The sequence below is a fragment of the Blennius ocellaris genome (genome assembly GCF_963422515.1).
Source record: "Blennius ocellaris genome assembly, chromosome: 17".
NCBI lineage: Eukaryota > Metazoa > Chordata > Actinopteri > Blenniiformes > Blenniidae > Blennius > Blennius ocellaris.
This window is the reverse complement of record NC_137666.1, coordinates 20,129,481-20,148,966: the sequence shown is the minus strand read 5'-3', so window position 1 is coordinate 20,148,966 and position 19,486 is coordinate 20,129,481. Positions and strand designations below refer to the sequence as shown.

Genomic DNA, 19,486 nt, shown 5'->3' with positions numbered 1-19,486 from the left:
AAAATTGGATTAAATACTTTTTTGAATGTTTGCAGGGTGACAAATGTCAATGATCAACAGGTTTGGTTAGTCTGTAATGTTCATAAATCCACCTATTCAATCTTTTTATATTGGTTTATTTTAGTATTCATCTTGAAAATCACGGTTATCCCTCATCTTGACTCCTTAATTGTTTGAGTTACCATGTACCCCTTCAAATGCTACATTTCGCCATGGAATATACCCCCCCCCCCAAAAAAAAACAAACAAACAAACAAAAACTCATGTAATAAACCAAATAAAAAATTACTCATTTATATTTTCCAACATCAATGATCAACAGCATTAGTTTATTTTTTCATTCATAAGCCCGGTCACACAACTTTAAAATAGATTCAGATAAATCAAGATTTTAAGGATTATAGATTTCTTTACTACTCCAATTGCAGGTTTTTTTTAAGCTAAACTCATAAATATCTAAGGCTCATTGCATTGCTTTAACTATTTAAATGCCATGTTGATCACGGTCGACAAATATTTGAAGAATATGCAAAAAACTTTACAAATTTCTAATATGTTCTGTATGAGATATTTGCAGGTTGGCATCTTGGTGACCTGCAACTTTCAGCTTAATTTGCAACATGATTTTATTCATGCTTCGTCAAATACTCACACTTATTAATGGGAGAAACAAACACCTATTAATCCAGTTACTAAATATGACATCTACATTCCTAATTGTTATATTTTTATGTAGCCCTGATCATAAATAACATCTTCAATTATTCCTTTAAATGTCATTTTTCAGCCATGACACCACATGAAAGCTGGAAAACAGAAACTTTTTAAAAAAATGTATCATGGGCATGATTATTTTTACAAATATTCTCCTGCATTGAATTCTGTTATTTTCTCTTATTCGTGGCATTTATCAGATGTAAATTTAAAAAAAAGTAAAAAGTGGCAAAAGTGCAGGAGTTTTGCTTTAATGGCTGATAAATCACAAATGTGTTTGATGTAGTTAATGACCAACCAGAGCAAAATGTGCAAATTATATAAATATAATGACTTGGATCCTGGAAAGGTGTGTGTGCACTAAAAGCATTCTCTGAAAATGACTGGTCTTACAAAGTCTTGTAAATGTGCACTTCAAAAAGAACCTCAATGTAAATATGTGACTATTTATTTATTTTCCAGATTTCTCATGATAATTTCAGAGTCGGTCTGAAATCTGTGGAACTTTTCAAATCTAGTTTCTATTTACTGTAGACAAACCAAAAACCGAGACAGAACAAAGGAAGTGAAGTCTCTTTCTCTTGCTCTTTTCTTTTTTTTCTTTACAAAAAGAACCAGTAACATTTTATTGAACACTTTGTGGAAGACATGTAAATATTACAGATAGGTCTACTAGTGTTGAAAAAGGATAAAATAAATACAAACAGAACTTGAAATCCCATAGGGATATATAAAAACAGTTTTCTTTAAAAGTCTCCATTTAGCAAAAGAAAAAAAAAACATCTTCAGTACTAAGCATAAATACAAACATGTTTCTAAAATCTATGCCCTATAGATTACCTGGTTAATATGACTAACATACAATTAAAATCATCCGAGACATTTTTTCATTAGGTATAAAATAGGCCATTTAATTAACTGTGACCATGACTGTTAACAGTTGGAAATCTGATGCATTAAACCATTCTGCAGCATTACTTCTCAAATCCTGAGTAAGGTCGACTTGAAAACGAAGTGTGAGGCTATGATGCGCTATACAGCCATTTTTTAATTATAACCATGGGCTTCATATCTTGGAGTTGCTTTAGCAGGAGATCAGCGCCTCCTGACAACGTTTTATCCATTACAATCTTGACGTTACTGGCCGATTTGAGATTTAGGGGATTTCTAAAGTCCACAAGATTCTCATAGCCTCGGAATTCACCAGTTATTTTACCTTTTATTGCCGACCTTTGTTTCTGCGTGTGCTGTCTTTTGGACGGCAGCTCCGCACTGCATTTTTCAGTGGATTTGCGTTTGGAGGCGAGCGTCGACTCTGAGGTTTCTAAGAACTTAAGAAAAGAGTCCTCAAGACCTAAAGGCTTGAAAGCTCCCGGCAAAACTGCGTCGTCTCGTGGTTCTTGGGCCGTAGGGGTACCCGGATTTGAGTTCTCTCCTGAACTGTTAACAGTCGGTCGGTTTCGGAGCGTCTGTATCCTCTCTGGACAAGCTGGTGTCGGATGTGCAGGTTTTCTGGGGCGGCCTCTTTTAGCTAAACAGTCCATCCCAGTGGAAGCTTGAGATTCTGCACTATCGTCATTGGACAGTTTACCGTCCTCTTGGCCTACTCTGTCCACCAGCTCATCCATTTTCTGTTCATCGGGCATCTCGCCTTCCTCAGGCTCCGTGTCGTCAGAGGACGAGTTTGCGCCCTCTGCTTTGTTTGCATCTTTGAATCTGGAGCGTGAATATTTTTTACAGAAGATGAATTGACTCCTTTGATCTTCAATATATCTTTCTGTGAGGCCATGAGTGGTGTAATGCCGAAATATACTTCTTTCTGCCCGCTCCACTGCATCGCAGCCTATGATCATGCATGGATACTGCAGGGAGAACTTCTTGGTGCACATGGCTGAAGCCTCTTCATGAGACTTTAGTGTTGGCTTTCCAAAGTTAGTCCAGTGTTCAATGGACTTCATCTCTTTCTTTTTAGCGTTTTTCTTTTTGACCTTGAACTTGTTTTCAATGTTTTCTTTCCCATTGCTCATCTCCGGGAAAAGCCCCACAGATTTAGTCCTTCTGCCATCACTTGCTTTGGGATCGTAGACATATTCGTGCTTTTTGATTAAGTGTCGCAGGAGGTTTGATTTTGTAGTGTACACGCGGTCACATGAATCGTACTCGCACCGGAAAGTTGGATCAACTGAACCTCTCTCAGAAATGGCGATTTCCTTGTGGAAATTCTTGATGTGCTCGATGTACTTTTCAACAGAGTTGAAGGGCAGCGCGCACTCGGGTCGGTCACAGTTAAAAGTCTCTATGGTCATGCTGGCCATCATGGCGGTGGCCTTGTCTCGGGTGAACTTGTGAAGTAAGAGGTAATGCTGCACTAACCTTGTGATTCCCATGAACACCCTTGAACAGTTTTTCACTTGACACCTGACTTCCTGGTCGGTTCCTATGCTCTCAACGCTCTCCTGTCCACTGTGCACGCTTGTCACATCAGTGTCGGGGTCAGGTTTGATTGGGGGCAGGGACGCCTGATGCATGGCCCTGTAATGGAGAATTAAATTGTGCTGGATGGTAAATGCTGCTGTGCAGCCCTCGTGAACACAGCGGTATGGTCTGTATGGACTGAAAGCATTGTCCACCTCACACATTTTGAGACTTAACCTTTTCTGAACTTTTTCCTTCCTTTCCTCCTTGGTCGGAGTGTTTTTGGAGCTGCCGGGTTTCTCTGGGGAAGCTGAAGCAGAAGCAGGTGACACATTCGGCTCTTTCTCTTTACTCGGGGAGAAATCGGACTGCACCTTTACTTTGCCATCAGGACTTGGTGTCTCTTTCAAACTGGTGTTTACTTTCATGTCTGGGCTGGTGTTTGTAATTGCCAATTCAGGTTGGTCTGGGACTTGTTTAAGAGCTGGCGGGGCCCCGTCTGCAAGTGGCCTTTCAGTTAAATAGTTCTGAGGTGAAGGAAGTCGTGTAACAGTTAATACTGCAGGTACATTTACTGCATCTTCTGAAACAATTTGACTGACTTCTTGATTGGTCTCATGGTCAATTTCAGGCGCAATTGCAATGTCAAGTGGTTCTTGTTTTATAGTGGGCAGCATAACTGCAGATGGCACTGTCTGACTGGCATTGGCCTCACTGGTCCCTTTTCCAACTGTAGTCTCGTCTTTATTCAGTCTGAATGCACGTCTATTCCGTGCGCTGATCTTTAGCTTCTGCATCTCTGCTTTAGACAGTCTGTGGACCTTTTCATAGTGAATTCTTAATCCTGTCGTTCTCGTGAACGTTTTGGGACAAATCTGACAAGGGTACGGAGAGAGTTTAGCGGGGGTTCTTTTTAGCTCTTCTATCATTTCATTAGAATAATCGTGCATTTTAGTCAAATGCTTGAACAACGCCTCCTTCGTCATGAAAGAGTACTCGCAATCTTCCTGGTCACATTTAAAAGGTTTAGGAACCTTTACAGTGGGCTTGTCATCACTTTTACTCTGTCCTTTAGTTTTTTCCACATCAGTGGCCGTCTCACATGACGGCCCTTGACGGACATTTTGCTCTGAAGACAGAGCAAGACGCATCTTTTCCTGTGTGGCTTCAATCAAGTCCAGCCTTTGAAAAGCATGTGAAATTTCCATAAGATGATCCTGTTGATAAGGGACAGCCAGAGGGGGATTAGTCAATTCTGCTCCCTTCTCATTTGGGTTTTCAGGAGACACTGAGAAAGAGTTTGAAAACTCCATGATATTCGTAGTCTGAGGTTCCTGTTTCAACACCAGGGGAGAGGTCAGTGTGGTCAAGCTACAAGATTCCTGTGAGAAATCTCCGTTTGGCATGTTGAATATTGCTCCGTTAGTGTCTGGGACATGAGGGTCGTTGAGAAAATCAAGAAACGATGTCGGCAGGTCTGCCGTCAAGTCAATCTCATCTACAGGTCTGCACTGTGAGCGTTTGGACAAGTGGCCACCAAGAGACTTGGTGCTTGTGAACTCTCTGAAACATCTCCTGCAGATGACCTTGCCATCCTTAATGATGGCGGGCCATTTGGTACGCTTGCTCAAACGGCTGCGTTTTCCTTTCTGTGATTCTGAGTCACCTGCCTTTTCATCCGAGGGATTTGCCTCACAATCAGCATTGGGGCATTCCTCATCGTAAGGAAAATCTGTGTGAATGACACTTTGTGGACTGAGCACACCATCTCTAGAATTGTCTGTCTGGTCAAAACCAGAAGTTGAGATATTTTCCGTTTTTGGAATTTCGGTTGGCGGTTTGATTGGAACTTGAGCCTCAGGGCTCAGACATTTCATAGGATTATCAACCGATGAGCACTGTGTAAGACAAGAGTTTTCACTGTGCGCATACGGAGCCTGGTAACTTCCTTCAGGAAGGCTGTCGGTTGTTGACAGACTGTTTCCATTATCAATCTGTGCAGGCAGGCTTGTACTGGTCTTTCTAACATCTTCATTGTTTCCAGCATTCTCGGGATGCACTAGTCCAAACTGATTCCCTCCATTAGGCATTTGTCCTCCATTGTCAAGCATCAATGAACTGGACACATATTGAGACATCAAGCTTGAATCTGAAGGAGCATTGGACATTGGGGGACCGGGTATAGCTGCCATTGTATGATCTCGATCAACTGGGAGTGCCGATGTGGACTGGTAAGGATCAGCCTGCCAGTGACTATAGCTGCGAGAGGGATACTCATTCAGGTTGAAGGCATCTGGATAGCAGTTATTCATGGGCGGTGAAGACCATGACTGAGAGATATCGGACTGTACCATTCCACTGGGATTGTTTGAGGTTCCCCATGACGGATACAATGTGGGGTTGACCATTGGAGTGATAGGCACAGGCTCCATTGAACCAGGATAACACTGGGTAGGTGAAGTGGAGCATTCCATTGGATAATTCATTTGCTGCGTCCCAGGTTTGTTGCATAGTACTCCTGGCTGGTCTGATGGCCTGGTCACTGGGTTCGGCGTCTGACTGGTGGAAGCTGGTCCGCTTTGCGCCTTTTTTGCTGTAATTTTGGCAACTTTGTTGTATTTTTTTGCTAATTTCCAGTCCTCAAATATTTCGGGGTGTTGTTTTTTCACATGTCGAGACAGGCTCTTGTTTGTACTGTACGCCCTCGTACAGTCATTGAACGGGCAGCAGTGCAGGTTCTCTTCACGGCTGGCAGTAACAGCAGGCGTACCAGAGGGATATCCCTGCAACGAGCAAGGAATTTCTGTCTTGATTTGACTTGGAGAAAGTATTTGTAGTGTGACTTTCTGAAAATCATTGCCTTGTGCATGGTTCATCATGCCCCCCTGTTGACTGGCCACAGGATTCAGTTGAGCGGGGGCCGAATATGCAGGAGCGACAGCCACATTATGCTGTGCCTGAGGATTGTTCTGTGGTGGAGTTACATCGGCTGATGCTGGAGTGGAGGTGGACAGTGGCTCGTAGCGTTCTTCTGTTTCTTTTGCTTCATTCTCGGCTGCTGGTTTCAGCATGCTTTCAATCGAGTGTTTCACTCTCAAGGTGATGGACTCGTTGGAAACGTCTGGTGATCTGCATGGGGATGTGCCTGGCTGCGATGCCTCCTTCATATAAACATCTGCACCGACCCCGTCCACACAAACAGCAGGACACCTCTCATCTTTGCTCGTCGTGCTCTCAGGTAGGACTTCAGCCGCAAGTATCGTCTGACTTGCGATCGGACCACTGTTCACTGCATGATTCACATAATGATTCTCTTGATGAGACAAAAATTGTGACTGTGAGTAAAATATTTTGCCACAGTTGTCCGTTTGGCAGGTGTAGGTAAGGTAATGCTGAGCCTCATGATCGTACAACAGGTAGGCCTCACTGAAAACTTTACCACAGTTTGGGAACATGCACTGTGCCTTGAATTCTGGGTGAGTTTTTCGATGCATAAGAAGCTCAGAATTTGAATTGAAGTTGGCCTTGCAATCCAGCTGAATGCAGATGTACGGTTTGGTGCCACAGTGCATCTGCAGGTGGTCGTTCAGGTGTCTGACGTTAACAAACTGCCTCCTGCAATACTGACACACCACTTTCTGTTTTTGTATTTCCAAAAACCTCATGGCCTCTTCGTCGTCCTTGTGGGACCTGACGTGAGCCATGAGGTTGCGAAAAAACTTGAACGCTTTGGAACAGTTTCTGACGGGGCAGAAACAGTCTTGACTCATCTGTATGTCGGAGGTGGATTGTTCGGTTTTAACAGGGGGTGCTTGCTGGTTGCCCGTTTCAGGTTCAATTTTAATAGGACTCATGTTTGTCTTGGGAATAACTTTTGGGATTTTCGATGGACTTTTAGGAGACTGAGTTGGTTTGGATACCTTGCGTGCAGCTTTCATTGCAGCTAGTCTCTCCTTGCAAGACTGTTTCACATGCGATGCTACGTGTGGTTCCAAAACCTCCCTACTTTCAAAACTATCAGCACAAATAGGACAAAGATAAACTCCGTCTTTGAAGTGCTTCTGAGCGTGGCGAACTATTCGATGACCCAAGAACTCTTTGTCACACAAAACACAATACTGCATGTAAGCTCGCCAATTTCTGAACCGAGCAGACACGAATCCCTGCTCTCGCAGTTTCTTAGCCTCCCTGTTTTTTTCTTTTTCGTCAGTGATTTCATTGAGTTCATTTGTAGTGGTTAAAAGAAAATCTTCCAAATCTCTGTATTCAGGGAGTTTGCTGATTGCACTTTCCACCTCCTGGTCATCTGTGTCATTGAGCGTGTCAATAGACGACACAATAGCTGCTTCCTCTCCCATCAGTGCCAAACAGTTGCGTTTCAGGGTTTTCCAGTCCCAGAACTCTGGGTCAAAAGGCCACTGTGTCTTCAAGGCCAGTAGTAACTCGCAGCGTAAAGAATTGGGCACTGGTACACTCCCGTCCTCCTCAGGCTTTTGGTCAGGCTCATTGTACAGCGATTCCACGGCATAATACGAGTCAACAGTGGGCTGGACCAGGAACTCGGTCAGCTGGCATGCGCGCTTCACCTCTAAATCAGTTGGTAGGAGACAGGAAATGGTCTTGCAGATGGTGGACTTGCTGTCTTTGTGGTCACTGGAGGTCATTTTCAACGCTTGGATGCACATTTCTACACACACTGGAAGCCCCACCTCTCCAACCTGAGGAAGCAAAATTGAAAATGATTTTCAACCCATAATAACTGAAGCATTCACGGTAAACGTGTAGAAATCTTTCTCTTACCTCGTTTTGGATGACTTTGATGAGAAACAAAATGTGACAGACACTCCGGCAGAGAAGAGCCATCTCCTTGCTGCGGCCAAGAAATGAATCAGCCGATGACTCCAAACGCATGAGTAGTTTACTCCAGAACAATGTGAGTTCCCTGCGATACGAGAAACACAACATCATACCACCAATTCACCATTTTCTCTCAAAAACGGCAGAGACATCACTGATCCAATTCTACTGTAATGCAGGACTGTCAAACTCATTTTAGTTCACATACACGCCAATTTGATCCAAATGGATCTAAATATACACCTCAAAAGTTTTCCTTCACTCTCAAGGTTTCTCCTTTTCACGAACTCATGAAGCTGATTGAGAGCAGAGCTGAAGCAGCTCATGAGCATGCACGGCTGCATCACACATCAGATGGATGAATAGATGTTTCGGGACTTCTGTAAACTGCCGATTTACTTCCAGTGGGGGCCATTCCGGGACAGTGAATCTCTATGACATTCTTGGCATCTCATGTTCAAGTGCTTGAGTCTCAGTTTTTGATTAAAACCCCGAGTCTTGCAAGGACATCGACAAATTAGGAACTGCAGTTACTCCGACCTTGTGGGTGTGTTTAGGCCCACGGGCCTCATGTTTCACACCGCTGCTCTCGTGTGTCGTCTATCTTTATTCATATCTGATATATACATACTCAATTTACAGACGTCATCGGGAAAACTACTGCTCAGTATTTCAACTTTTGTTTATGAGCTTTTACCTTTTAAATGCTCGACACGGAAACAAACATAATGAGATGATGACAATGATGGGAGAAGTGTGTGTGTGTGTGTGTGTCTTACCAGGCACAATAAACATCTCCTTGGAGAAGCTGTCGCTTGAGAAAGGCCGTACACAAGCAGAGAGCTCCTTTCTCGTCTCCCTCAGACTCCAAGTTGCAAATCATTTCAAGAGCATCTTTACAATCTATCGATGCAATCTGAGAGAGACAGAGAAAGAGACAGAGAGAGAGAAAGAAAGATGAACTGAATCCACGAGGATGACCCCAAGACCTTTCATTGACCTGAAGTTTTTCACAATAACTGGATTACATCGAATGGGTTCAATTTTACTTCTATTAAAAAGGATTAAGGCAAGTCTACTGTGTGTATGTGTGTGTGTGTACACAGGTACACACACACGGTTCGGTTGGTTTCACTTCATATTCACCGTTTTTCATTGGCGTTTCCTTCCTTCTCAGAAAGCGTTACATCAGGGTGTTTAGCTGGAGATATAAGCTCATATTGCTCCCGTTTCCTTTTACGTATGGGACATGATTCAAGCTACATCTGCAGATAGTGAAAGCTCTGTTTTCACTCCATCGTCAGTTTAGTCAACAGCGAAACTGAAATGATTTTTATGAAGTTATTTTAAGACGGCAGCTGCAGAGATGCTAAGAAGACGGGAGTCCCAGCTAGCATACGGCCTTCTTGTACTTTTACGAGGAATTTGCACCACAGACCGAGGCTGAAATGCAACGCTCAGGACCTGCGTCTCCTGAGGAACCATACAGAACCAAACCAGACGTCAAGGCAGCGTTACGGAGATTGAGAGTCCAAGAGATGGACGACAGGAAACAGCAGCGGCAGAAGAGGAGCAAGAGAGCCGGCGTGCTAATGCTAACCGGGAGAATCAGTTTTGTTCCTGACCAATGTCCCGGAGCCACAACAGTGATTGGATGTTAACGTGCCAGATGGGGGGGGGGGGGGGCGCTTTAGTGCAGAAGGCTGACTGACAGACAGACGCTCACCCACACACCTAAAAGCATTAATGCTAAATGAATTTCAAAACCAAAAAGCCACAGTCCATAAGGCGACACGAAGAGTTCAACTTTTTATCAAGATCTATTGCATCCTCCATGTACATGTGTGTGTGTGTGTCTGTATGCGTCTTTGTAAAATGACATTTTCCCCCCCTCGCAGTTGAAAAATCTTTCAAGTAGTTTTGTTATTCATTGAGACTTTGAAAATAAAAAGGACAGAATTATGTTTGACTCCGTCGTCTCACCTCCTCCATGAGCTGCTCCTGACTTTTGATCATGCAGATGCAAAGCAGGTAGGTCTGTTTGAAGTTCCCTTTCCCTTCATATCCCGGATACTCGGAGCACATCTTGGCCAGCACCGCAGCTTTGTCCACACTGTCCACTTTGATAAGGTGCTTTATTCGCATGTTCAGAAGCGTTGGACCTTCCAACTCAAGAAACTCGTGGACTGAAGGATAGAAAGCAAATTCGTGTCATTAACTGAAAACTTGGGCGCAAAAATAGACGGACATCTTCAGCAATCGAGAAAGTAAAAGCTCTACGAGGAGAAACACTGCAGCTATCCTGAAACCTCAGGTGGGCGAGCCCATTCAGACCCGATGTTAACGTGCGTTTCAGGTGATCCGATCACATGTGGCGAGTCCTGGGTCTACACTGGTCTGTATCATGAGCGTCAAGCTGACCACTTGATTGGATTGTGTTACCGCCTCTACGTCACTTCCACTAAATGGCCCAGCATGCAGCTACGCTTCTCTGCAGACCACCAGGACGTCCAGGTTCTTGTCCAGTTTCAGGAAAGACTGGATAATTCAGACCGGGGAATTCTCTGAAACCAAAACAAGGAGCCCACTGATGACGTTTCATGCATTACATATGATGTATTTTCTTGCTGTCCACCGTCATGGCCCCTGCTGTCCACACGTCGAAGCTCCTGTGGTCAGACGGTCTCAGACCAGCTTTGGTTTTGGGGGCCTGTTCACACTTGACTCAAGGACTCGACACACATGGTCAGATCACCAGAAAGGCATGCTACCGCCAGGCCTGAATGGGCCCTTAAGGAGACGAAAGGTCAGCAGGCAAATGTGCTAAACCCTCTACGACAGTAATTCGATTACAGTAAAGAGGCGGAGATAATGTGAAGAGTAACCTTGCTCAGTTTGAGGGATCTGATTGGACATGATGCTGCTTAACGTGGAGTTGGACCAGACGCCGTCCTGCTGGGCCAGGACCGACACCAGGCAGAGCTGTGTGCTCCCACTTTCCTGCAGAAGACCGTGTGCCGACTGCCAGAGAGGACAGACAAATCACACAGACTGCCACGCTCAGAAAGGAGACGGTCCAGAGACATTTTTACTTCAAAGCCCACATTTTCACGCAGACACTTTCTAATTCCTAAACGTTTTTTCAGCGCTGAGATAAACTGGCAGAGAGTTTCTTGATAGCCCAGAGGATACTGACCTTCATGGAGGACTGGAACTCCTCCCATAAGGCACCAGGGACATGCTTGGGCAGCAAGAGCAGCAGCTCCGCACAGCTCCTGTGAATCCACACACTCATTTGTTAAAGCCAGATTTAGGTCAAGGATGTGCACAGTCCACAAAACAGCCAAACCACACCAGGAGAGCTGCTCTGTCGTCACAAGGGCAGTTTGGAAACGAGAACCACGAGAGATGGGGAACAATAGAAAAAGTAGAGGTTAACATCCATCAATGAACATGTGACTTCAGCCATTACTGAAGACCTTAAAGTGGAGAGAATAGTGTCGATGCTCGGGTCAACCACACTGAAAACTTTTAACATTTAAAGGGGACAAATTCTGTTAAAATACGACTTTTCTGCATTAGTAATATTTGTCCTCTTTGCTCTAAAACTGTGAGAATATGCAAAAAAAACAGCATTTTGTGAGCTGCATGAGAAAAAAATCTAAAGTGTTTTTATACTGATCAGAAAATGGACTATTATGTAACAGTCTGGACAATTATTACCCCCAAAAATATCAGACTTATTGATGCACGTGATCATAAACAGCCAAGCTGCAGTGGTAGAGAGGTTTCTTTAGTGGAACATTACTGCTGAATCAGCAGCTCCATGTTCATATGTCATAGTTTCATCTTCAAATGATGCAGAGCGCTGGATAGAACTGACTGATTATCAATTGTGACAAAGTGTGTAAACATCAGTGTAATTTCAGAGTGAACACATAAATAGAGCCGTGAGTAAAGCTGCAGTGTCGGGAGCAACACTGACTGTCTGTCTCCAGTCGATGGGGACGTCTGTTCTGTTCCAGCTGCTTTTATTAGGATTTACAGCGATGAGGTACAAATATACTGAACTGTATGAACAAGGGAACAAAGTGAGTCTCTGGGAAAGTCTCATGTAAAAAACAAACTGCAATAGAGGTGATTTACCAATGGGCTACATGTGAAATAAAGAAATTATAGATTTTATATTGATACATACGTGACATATTTTCGTATATTTTTACGTTACGGCTGTAAATCCTGATAAAAGCTGCTCGCGTGAACTGGAAACATTTTACCGCACAACACCAATACACACTCGACGCACGGCTGCTGGAGACAGTCGACCTCCTTTTCACCCTCCACCTCCACATCTCTAGAGGGACTGAGGATAAAATACTGAGTCCACTGAGCCTTTATACAAGTCCCTGTTCAAATATCTAATTCACACATTGAATAAACAGATAAAACTGAACTTAACCAGTCTGCTGTGTCTCCACCTAAATGTCTCCTTCCCTCTACGACTCTCCGACACACTGGAGTCACAACCACGGAGATTCTTCTTCTCCACCTCTACAGTCACTGATCTCTCTGTGACTCTCACACTATTTCCAGCAGTGACGACGTGCTGCCCATCGCTTGTTTTCTTTTATTAGTGATTCCACTACTGTGACACTAGATAATATAATTTTCCTGACCTCCACCTCCTCCATCACTTTCTCTCTCTGTAAAATACATTTTCTTCGTCTTTTCTGTCAGGATTTAGCATTAAATGATCCACAGGCTGATTGAGATGCAAAAACATTGGCGAGGCACTTTGCATCGACAATTTATGGTAGAAAGTGGGCGTGTTGAGGAGGGAGATCCTTCCAGCTGGACTGGGATCTAGAAAAGGAAAGTGCGTGAAGATGTGCGTACGCACCGTTTCATTGATCTGAATATTGTTGGGCACGCAAACATTTTTAGTAGGAATCCTACGCAAGGTCTTACAAATGAGGTTGTGCCCTAGGTTACGGTCTTGGGGTCAAAGCTCCGCCTCCTGACCAATCAGATCTCTTGGAAAATGCCATGCCCCATTCTTAAATGATCGTGATTGGTGCACAGTTTCAATTCAGTTAAACTTAATTTATACAGCACCAAATCCAACATGGGTTCAGCACCGAGGTGAGAAAGTCATGTAGAACAATCGTTTTCACACAATAAAATAAATCCTCGTCGCTGAGGCCTTCAAACTCCGCCTCTTTCATGTGAAGGCGCACACGTAGGTCTGGAGAGTTGATAACCTGCTTCATAGCAACGGTGATCAGGATCACGTGTATCTGATCAGTCAAACCCAGGAAAACAAAGAGATCCTGGATATGTTGATCACGGTTCGTAGTTCAGGCCTCTGGAGCCTCATGGACAGACTTGCGTGGATTTCCTGCTGAAAAATGGTATTTGCTCAAATCCAGAAAACATTGTACGCACACCAAAAAAATTCAGCTGTATAAATCTGTGCGTACACATGAATTCCTTTGGACATCCTGATCAACATGGAATTGATCACATGTTGGAGCACTGGTCCTCCGTCTCTCCCTCCTCTTGTAAGATTGATGTAAGTGGGATGCTCGGGCTTGATTCACAGTAGTGTTTTGTTTTTTGATTTCTTTTATAATACTTGTGCAAAGCCGCGAAGAAAACTATCCTAGATTGGCCTTTAATTTCTCCATTTTTATTTCCAGATTTTTGTTGGTGCCATTGGTACTCGCACCGTTGGGAGCACGGACACAAAAAGCAGATCATAACATGTGGAACGTTTGGGAATAGTGTTCCAAGACTTATGTTAACAATTGGGCTAACTCTTTGTCAATATATTTGGAAAAAAAAAAAACTTGTGAAAAACATCCCATGCAATGCGGATGGGAGAGGCACGTCGGGGAGGGGATAAAGGAGATAAAGGAGATAAGTGCCTGTTGCCATGGGGACGCTGAGATTGAAGGATGCCGGCAGCGAGAGGCAGGCAGGGAACAAAACTTCCTCTGGAATTTTCTAGTTGTCAAGATTACTCTGGCTCATGACGGTCTAATCCAGCTCACGGTCCCCATTATTGGGCGAACAATCCAACACGTGGATTCTGCTCCACGATGATGGGAAGAGCCGACACCAAAGGATCAAAAAGCAACGTTGCCATCTACAATTTCCATACTGAAAATCAAGATCAAGCGAGCTGTCGCCCTTCTCTGCACGCAGGCTGAACTGAAGAAGTTAAAGAGTTTTCATGCGTTAACTTCACAACACTACTGACATGGATCACACACTATCGTTGCTGAGACATTTCACACTTTTCACATGGGGTTGTTAATATTGGTATTTTGCACACAGAGCCAATCGGAGGCTTGTTAGAAACATCTGAAGCTGTAGTTTAACAAGCAAAAAACATCAAGTCACCACTGAGTAATGATGCTGTGAAGACAGGAGAGTATTTGGGTCAATCTGCATCACAGGCAATAATATTAGGATGATTAAACAAATAACTTTACCCACCAAGAAGCCTCGTGAGAGGCCCATATGCAAACACAACCCAAATAATTATATATATATAAAAAAGAAGAAATAAAACCAAAAATGTAATAACTGGTCAATAATTAAAGAGTTATACATTGTGGGTTCATTATTACATTACGGGGAAGACAAAATATGTCAAGTCGCGTAATAACTTTGTTACATCATAGGGTGAATCAATGACTTGTGGATTAAAGGGCTTATTGCAAATATAAAAACAAACACATTGCTGGCGATCAATTGGACAATGAAGGAGACAACAGATAACCAAAAAGGCGGTGTCCAGTTTCCACTGAATCTATGGAAACAACTCTATGAGCTCAACGTCGCACTCCTCTCCAGCAACAACCAACAAATGCAAGACAAAACCACAAGGACAATGGAAAAAATTCGACCAAACCAGACAGAGGCCGAGAATAACTGCATCAAGTAGGCCAATTAAGATCAATGATGAGAATCTAGAGGAAATGTCATCATTTGTATACCGAGGAAGCCCAGTTCGTGTGAATGGAGAAACCGACAAAGACATTAAAGTCAGAATCAAGAAAGCACAAGTGGTTTTTAACTTGCTGATTAAAGTATTGAATTCACGCGACGACTCCTGACAAAACAAGTCCTGAAACTCCAACGTGAAAAGCTTCCCGTTGTACGACTCAGGGACCTGGACGAACACAAAGTCATCGAACAACAAGCTGCGGCGACTGCTTGACGAGAACCTGGACAGAGAGTAAAGAACCAAAACCTTTGCAAATAAGCAGGTCAGGAATCCACTCCAATCTAAATGAAGATGGATTGACGGGCCACACCTGAAGAGAACATGGAGACATCTTCACAAGACAAGTTCATACGATGGAATCCCACAGGGCAAGCGGAAAAAGAGGAGCTCCAAGAACAGCTGGAGGCGTGATGAAGAGCTGGGCTCACACCTGGAAGAGTCCCAGACAGGACGACATGATGGAGGGAAGAGATCATTGCTGGCCTGTGCTGCAGGAGGAGCTGAAGGGCCGAATATGCAAGCAAGGAAGGGGACAAATACTTCTCTTGCCCACATAATGTAACAAACGTTTGTACGTTGTGGGATCAGCACCTTGTTACATTATTGAGCGTATTGCATTTTTTAAATGAGCAATTTGGGTCATTGTTACATATCAGGCTCTCTTAACCCGCCCAACGTGGTTAATTGTCATCACATATGATCGGTACACTGAGTCAATGAAACCGTTTCCTGTTGACAAGAACCAAGAACACATTCATCACGCGATGGAGCCTTTATATCAACGTGTGTGCAGTCGATACTCAGATTACATTGAAATCTCACTGGAAATTGCGCCCGTACGTTGGCCAGTTCATCACATGTATTTATTCCCCAGCTTCCCCTCCAAGTGTCGCCAAAGCATCAACCGCTGCAGGAGCGCCGCACCGCACATTTCCACGCCAATTCCCCTCGACATTTGAACTCTGTTGTGAAAAAGAGCGAACGCCACGGTTTCCAGGGTCCGCAGCCTTCGACCATGAGGCTCCGGGACTGTGATGCATGCTGGGAAAAGGACAGAGTGCTGGTCGCCTAAATTCTGTGAATCTGCTGCATTTTCATGTGCAAAGTGGAGTTTATCTAAATATGTGGCTCCGCATGAGGTCCAGCGTTTACAGTCTGCCTCAAGGACTTTCCCTTCATGAGACCTCATTGTGAAAATAGCCGAAAGACTCCTGCGGGCCGTTTGCGCGGCGCTTCCACACTTTTCTTATCTAATCTACCTTTGGGATGGACATGGGCATGTTTTGAATCAGACAAGGTCTTTAATGTCATTATTCTGTGACACACACACACGAGAGATGGGCGTTACGAAAAGCTGGCGTTGGAAGGAAAAAACTCAAAGCCGTCGCGTCTTCAATCCCGTTTCTGCCAGCGGTTTTACTCACAGTGCTAGTTTTTCAAGTAGGAGTGGCACGTTGTCACATTCGGAGGAGAGACAGGAGGTGGCCTTAGCAAAGCTGAGGATGGCCACGGTGTAAACCTCCAGCAAAGGCAGTGGATCCTCGTCGGTCTTCCAGCGACTGGCGTGCTCCACCAGGACCTGGGGAACACAGAGACTTGCAGTGAGCGGACGGCCGGCCAACAGGGGGAAACAGCCACCTCATGACCTGCCGGGCAAAGTGACAAAAGCACCGCGCACACACAACCAAACTAACTTTAGCTTTTACAAGTGATTTAAAATACATTAAATTTGAGAAGGGCTGTGCCCGACTTCTCCAACGTAAAGCAGCACTTCACACTAAACAGCAATATTAACACGATTCTGGCGTCAATAATTAAGTTCTCCACCTATAATGGAATGAGAGAGGCGACGGTCTACAGATGAGTTCACCGTCAGTGATTCACATCAAGCAGGTTGTAAAATCAGTGCGGCGTCACTGTTCCATCTGCTTTAAAGGCTTATTGTGAAAGAAGTTGGTCTGTTCAGAGAATTTCAAAAAGCGCCAGCTGCATCCTCACGGTGTGCACATATTTACAGAGAAAAAACATGGATGGAGCTAAAGTGAACCTAACCTGTCAGCGCACCGTGAATGTCGGCTCCACACGTCGTCGCTAGAAATCAACAGTAGACGACAGTTTGATTTTCATCTTTTTCACAGCAGAAAGTCAAGGAAAAATAAAAGGCTAAAACAACAAACGTCTCCACTTCCGAGCCACGGCTGGTTCAACCCGTGATCACAAACAAAACAAGAAGCAGTTTTAATGGGTTAAGACAAAAGAAGTGCTGTTATAAGTATAAATACCACAGGATCGCATAATTTAACGTTTTAAACTTTGGTGCTGTATCTCCGTTTGTCATTGTGGAGAAGCGTCGTTTTTGCATTTCGTAAAAAGATGCGTCTTACACCATGATCCCATGGAAAGAGGCTGAAACACTGAGGACAATAGAGTTCTCATGTTGGGCCACTAGTTGGTGCTGTTGTTTGTTTTTGTAATGAAAGCACACACACATGCAAGCAGGGAACAAGACTATCAAAATAAAAGTACCAAGCAGTCCCAGGAGAATCTGGACTGGGAGTGATGACAAACTCTAATGGGCTCTACTGAGCATGTGCAGAAGAACTCGTTCTGACAGCGTCTCTGCTGTCTACAATGGATACAGAGCTTTTTCTCCCAAAAAGTTTCACAGTAGAATCTCTTTTCAAAAGGTTGTCTTTTCAGTTGTGTCGACGGACACAACTGAAAATAACGGTGTCATGTTTGAAAGTACACAGAACTTCTTTAAATCTCACACCTTAGCAAAAATCTGTAATGAAGGATGTGTAATAAAATAACTACTGCTTCACACGCCACCATTTCTTTTAGTCCCGACCTCTTTACACAAATTGAAACAGAAAAGAAGTGCTCGGAAGAAAAAACAAAAAAGGCATGCAGTTGACACACAGATTTATCTCCATCACATTATGGGATGTTGCACTGAGGTGGCACAGTCAGTAAAATCCACTATCATTGTTCACTTCATGACTGTTGCTGGTGGCACGAGAGAGCAGAGATGCTGGAGCCAAAATGAGTGCGAGTTCTAAAGTATTTCTGCACTGAAAGAAAACGTTAATCCTCCCTCCTTTTTTTCCCCTTTTTGCTTTCCATCTCTCAGCAGGTCTGATGCCAAACCTGCAATAAAAGGAGAAGCGGAGGAGCGGTTTTTTTTTTTTTTTTTTTGGTCCACAATGGCTGCTCTTCTGGCACACATGCTCTCACTGGGGGAACCTGGACTGAATGAATCCACCCCGAGCTCAGAGGACAAAGCACCGCGGCCACGCTGCAACGGACAAGCGGCTTCGCGTCTACCTGCTTGGACTCACGTGAGGGCGTGCAACGTGTAACGCGTAAACGAGCCCAAGGCACACGCTCGGAGCCTCCTCCAGCTGCAGCGTCCATCCTGCTGGAAATCGCGCTGATGTGCGGAGCTGGATTCATTAGTGCAAAAAAAAAAAAAAAAAAGGGAAAAAAAAAAAAGGCCCGAGCTAGCCCCCTGAAACCCACCGCTCACTCCCACCCGGAGCCGGGACTCTCCAGCTCCGCGGGAACGCGGCTGCAGCGATGCGGCGTCCGCGGCACGCAGCCCGGCCTGCGCTCGTGCACATCGCGGAGAAACGGCTCTCCGGCGGAGCTCCGGGGTCCGTGCACGGCATGAACCCCGGACAGCAAGCCTTGCAGCCCCGCAGCACCTAGCTCCATCAGCTAGCCCCCCTTTCGGCCTGGAGCACCGAGCACCGAACGGACCGCCGCCGCGCTCCGACCCGCACGGCTCGCACACGCAACACGCATGCCGAGGGGGCTCGTGTCGGCGGACGACGCGTGCAGGGCACGCAAGAAAGCACGCAAAAAAAAAAATGCACGCAGAGTTTTCGTCCATCTCGCCGGAGCAGCTAGCCGCGGCTAGCCCCGCAGCTAGCGGGCTACATTGTTGTCGAGGCATCCGGAGAGTCCGGGATGGAGGCTCGGCGCGGCGGAGCGGCTCACCTGGCAGAAGTCCTGGCAGAACCGCAGCGACGCCTCCAGCGACGGCTGCGGGCTCTCCTGCAGGGCCGCCGTCAGGCCCTGGAAGCGGCCCCGCAGCTCCGCGATGGCTCTCCGGGTGTCAGACTCCTTCTCTGTCTCCCCCTCCGCCATCTTCACAACAATCACGACCGCGTACGCACAGATGTTACGCTGCCAGACCCGCACACGCACGCGCACGCAGGGGGGGAGGGGAGAGCACACTGTGTGCCACACACACATACACACAACTATTGAAAATATCTATTTTTTTATGATTCCAAGGGAATCTTATAATTTATAAGCTTATAAATGTTTTGTAGAGCATTCATTAAAGTATTATAAAGATATTGAATTTCAACATGCAGGTGTTGTTAAAGGACATTTGAAGATGATATTTTTTGTGTTTGTACATTTTTAGACTAAATCTGAATAATTCATATAATAATACATACACACATACGTTAT

At 44.8% G+C, this 19,486-nt stretch overlaps 1 protein-coding gene across 1 annotated transcript; it reads right to left on the bottom strand.

Moving 5' to 3' along the window:
* Nucleotides 1-1,321: 1,321 nt before the first annotated feature.
* LOC308142578 (zinc finger protein 292-like) lies at nt 1,322-19,153 on the bottom strand (the record flags this gene model as incomplete). The annotated part of the gene is made up of 8 exons (XM_080513068.1): nt 1,322-7,847; nt 7,930-8,071; nt 8,766-8,902; nt 9,970-10,172; nt 10,872-11,007; nt 11,183-11,261; nt 16,426-16,580; nt 19,004-19,153. 8 exons carry the CDS (start codon nt 19,151-19,153, stop codon nt 1,737-1,739), a joined length of 7,113 nt encoding a protein of 2,370 aa, XP_080369194.1. The 3' UTR covers nt 1,322-1,736.
* Nucleotides 19,154-19,486: the final 333 nt, after the last annotated feature.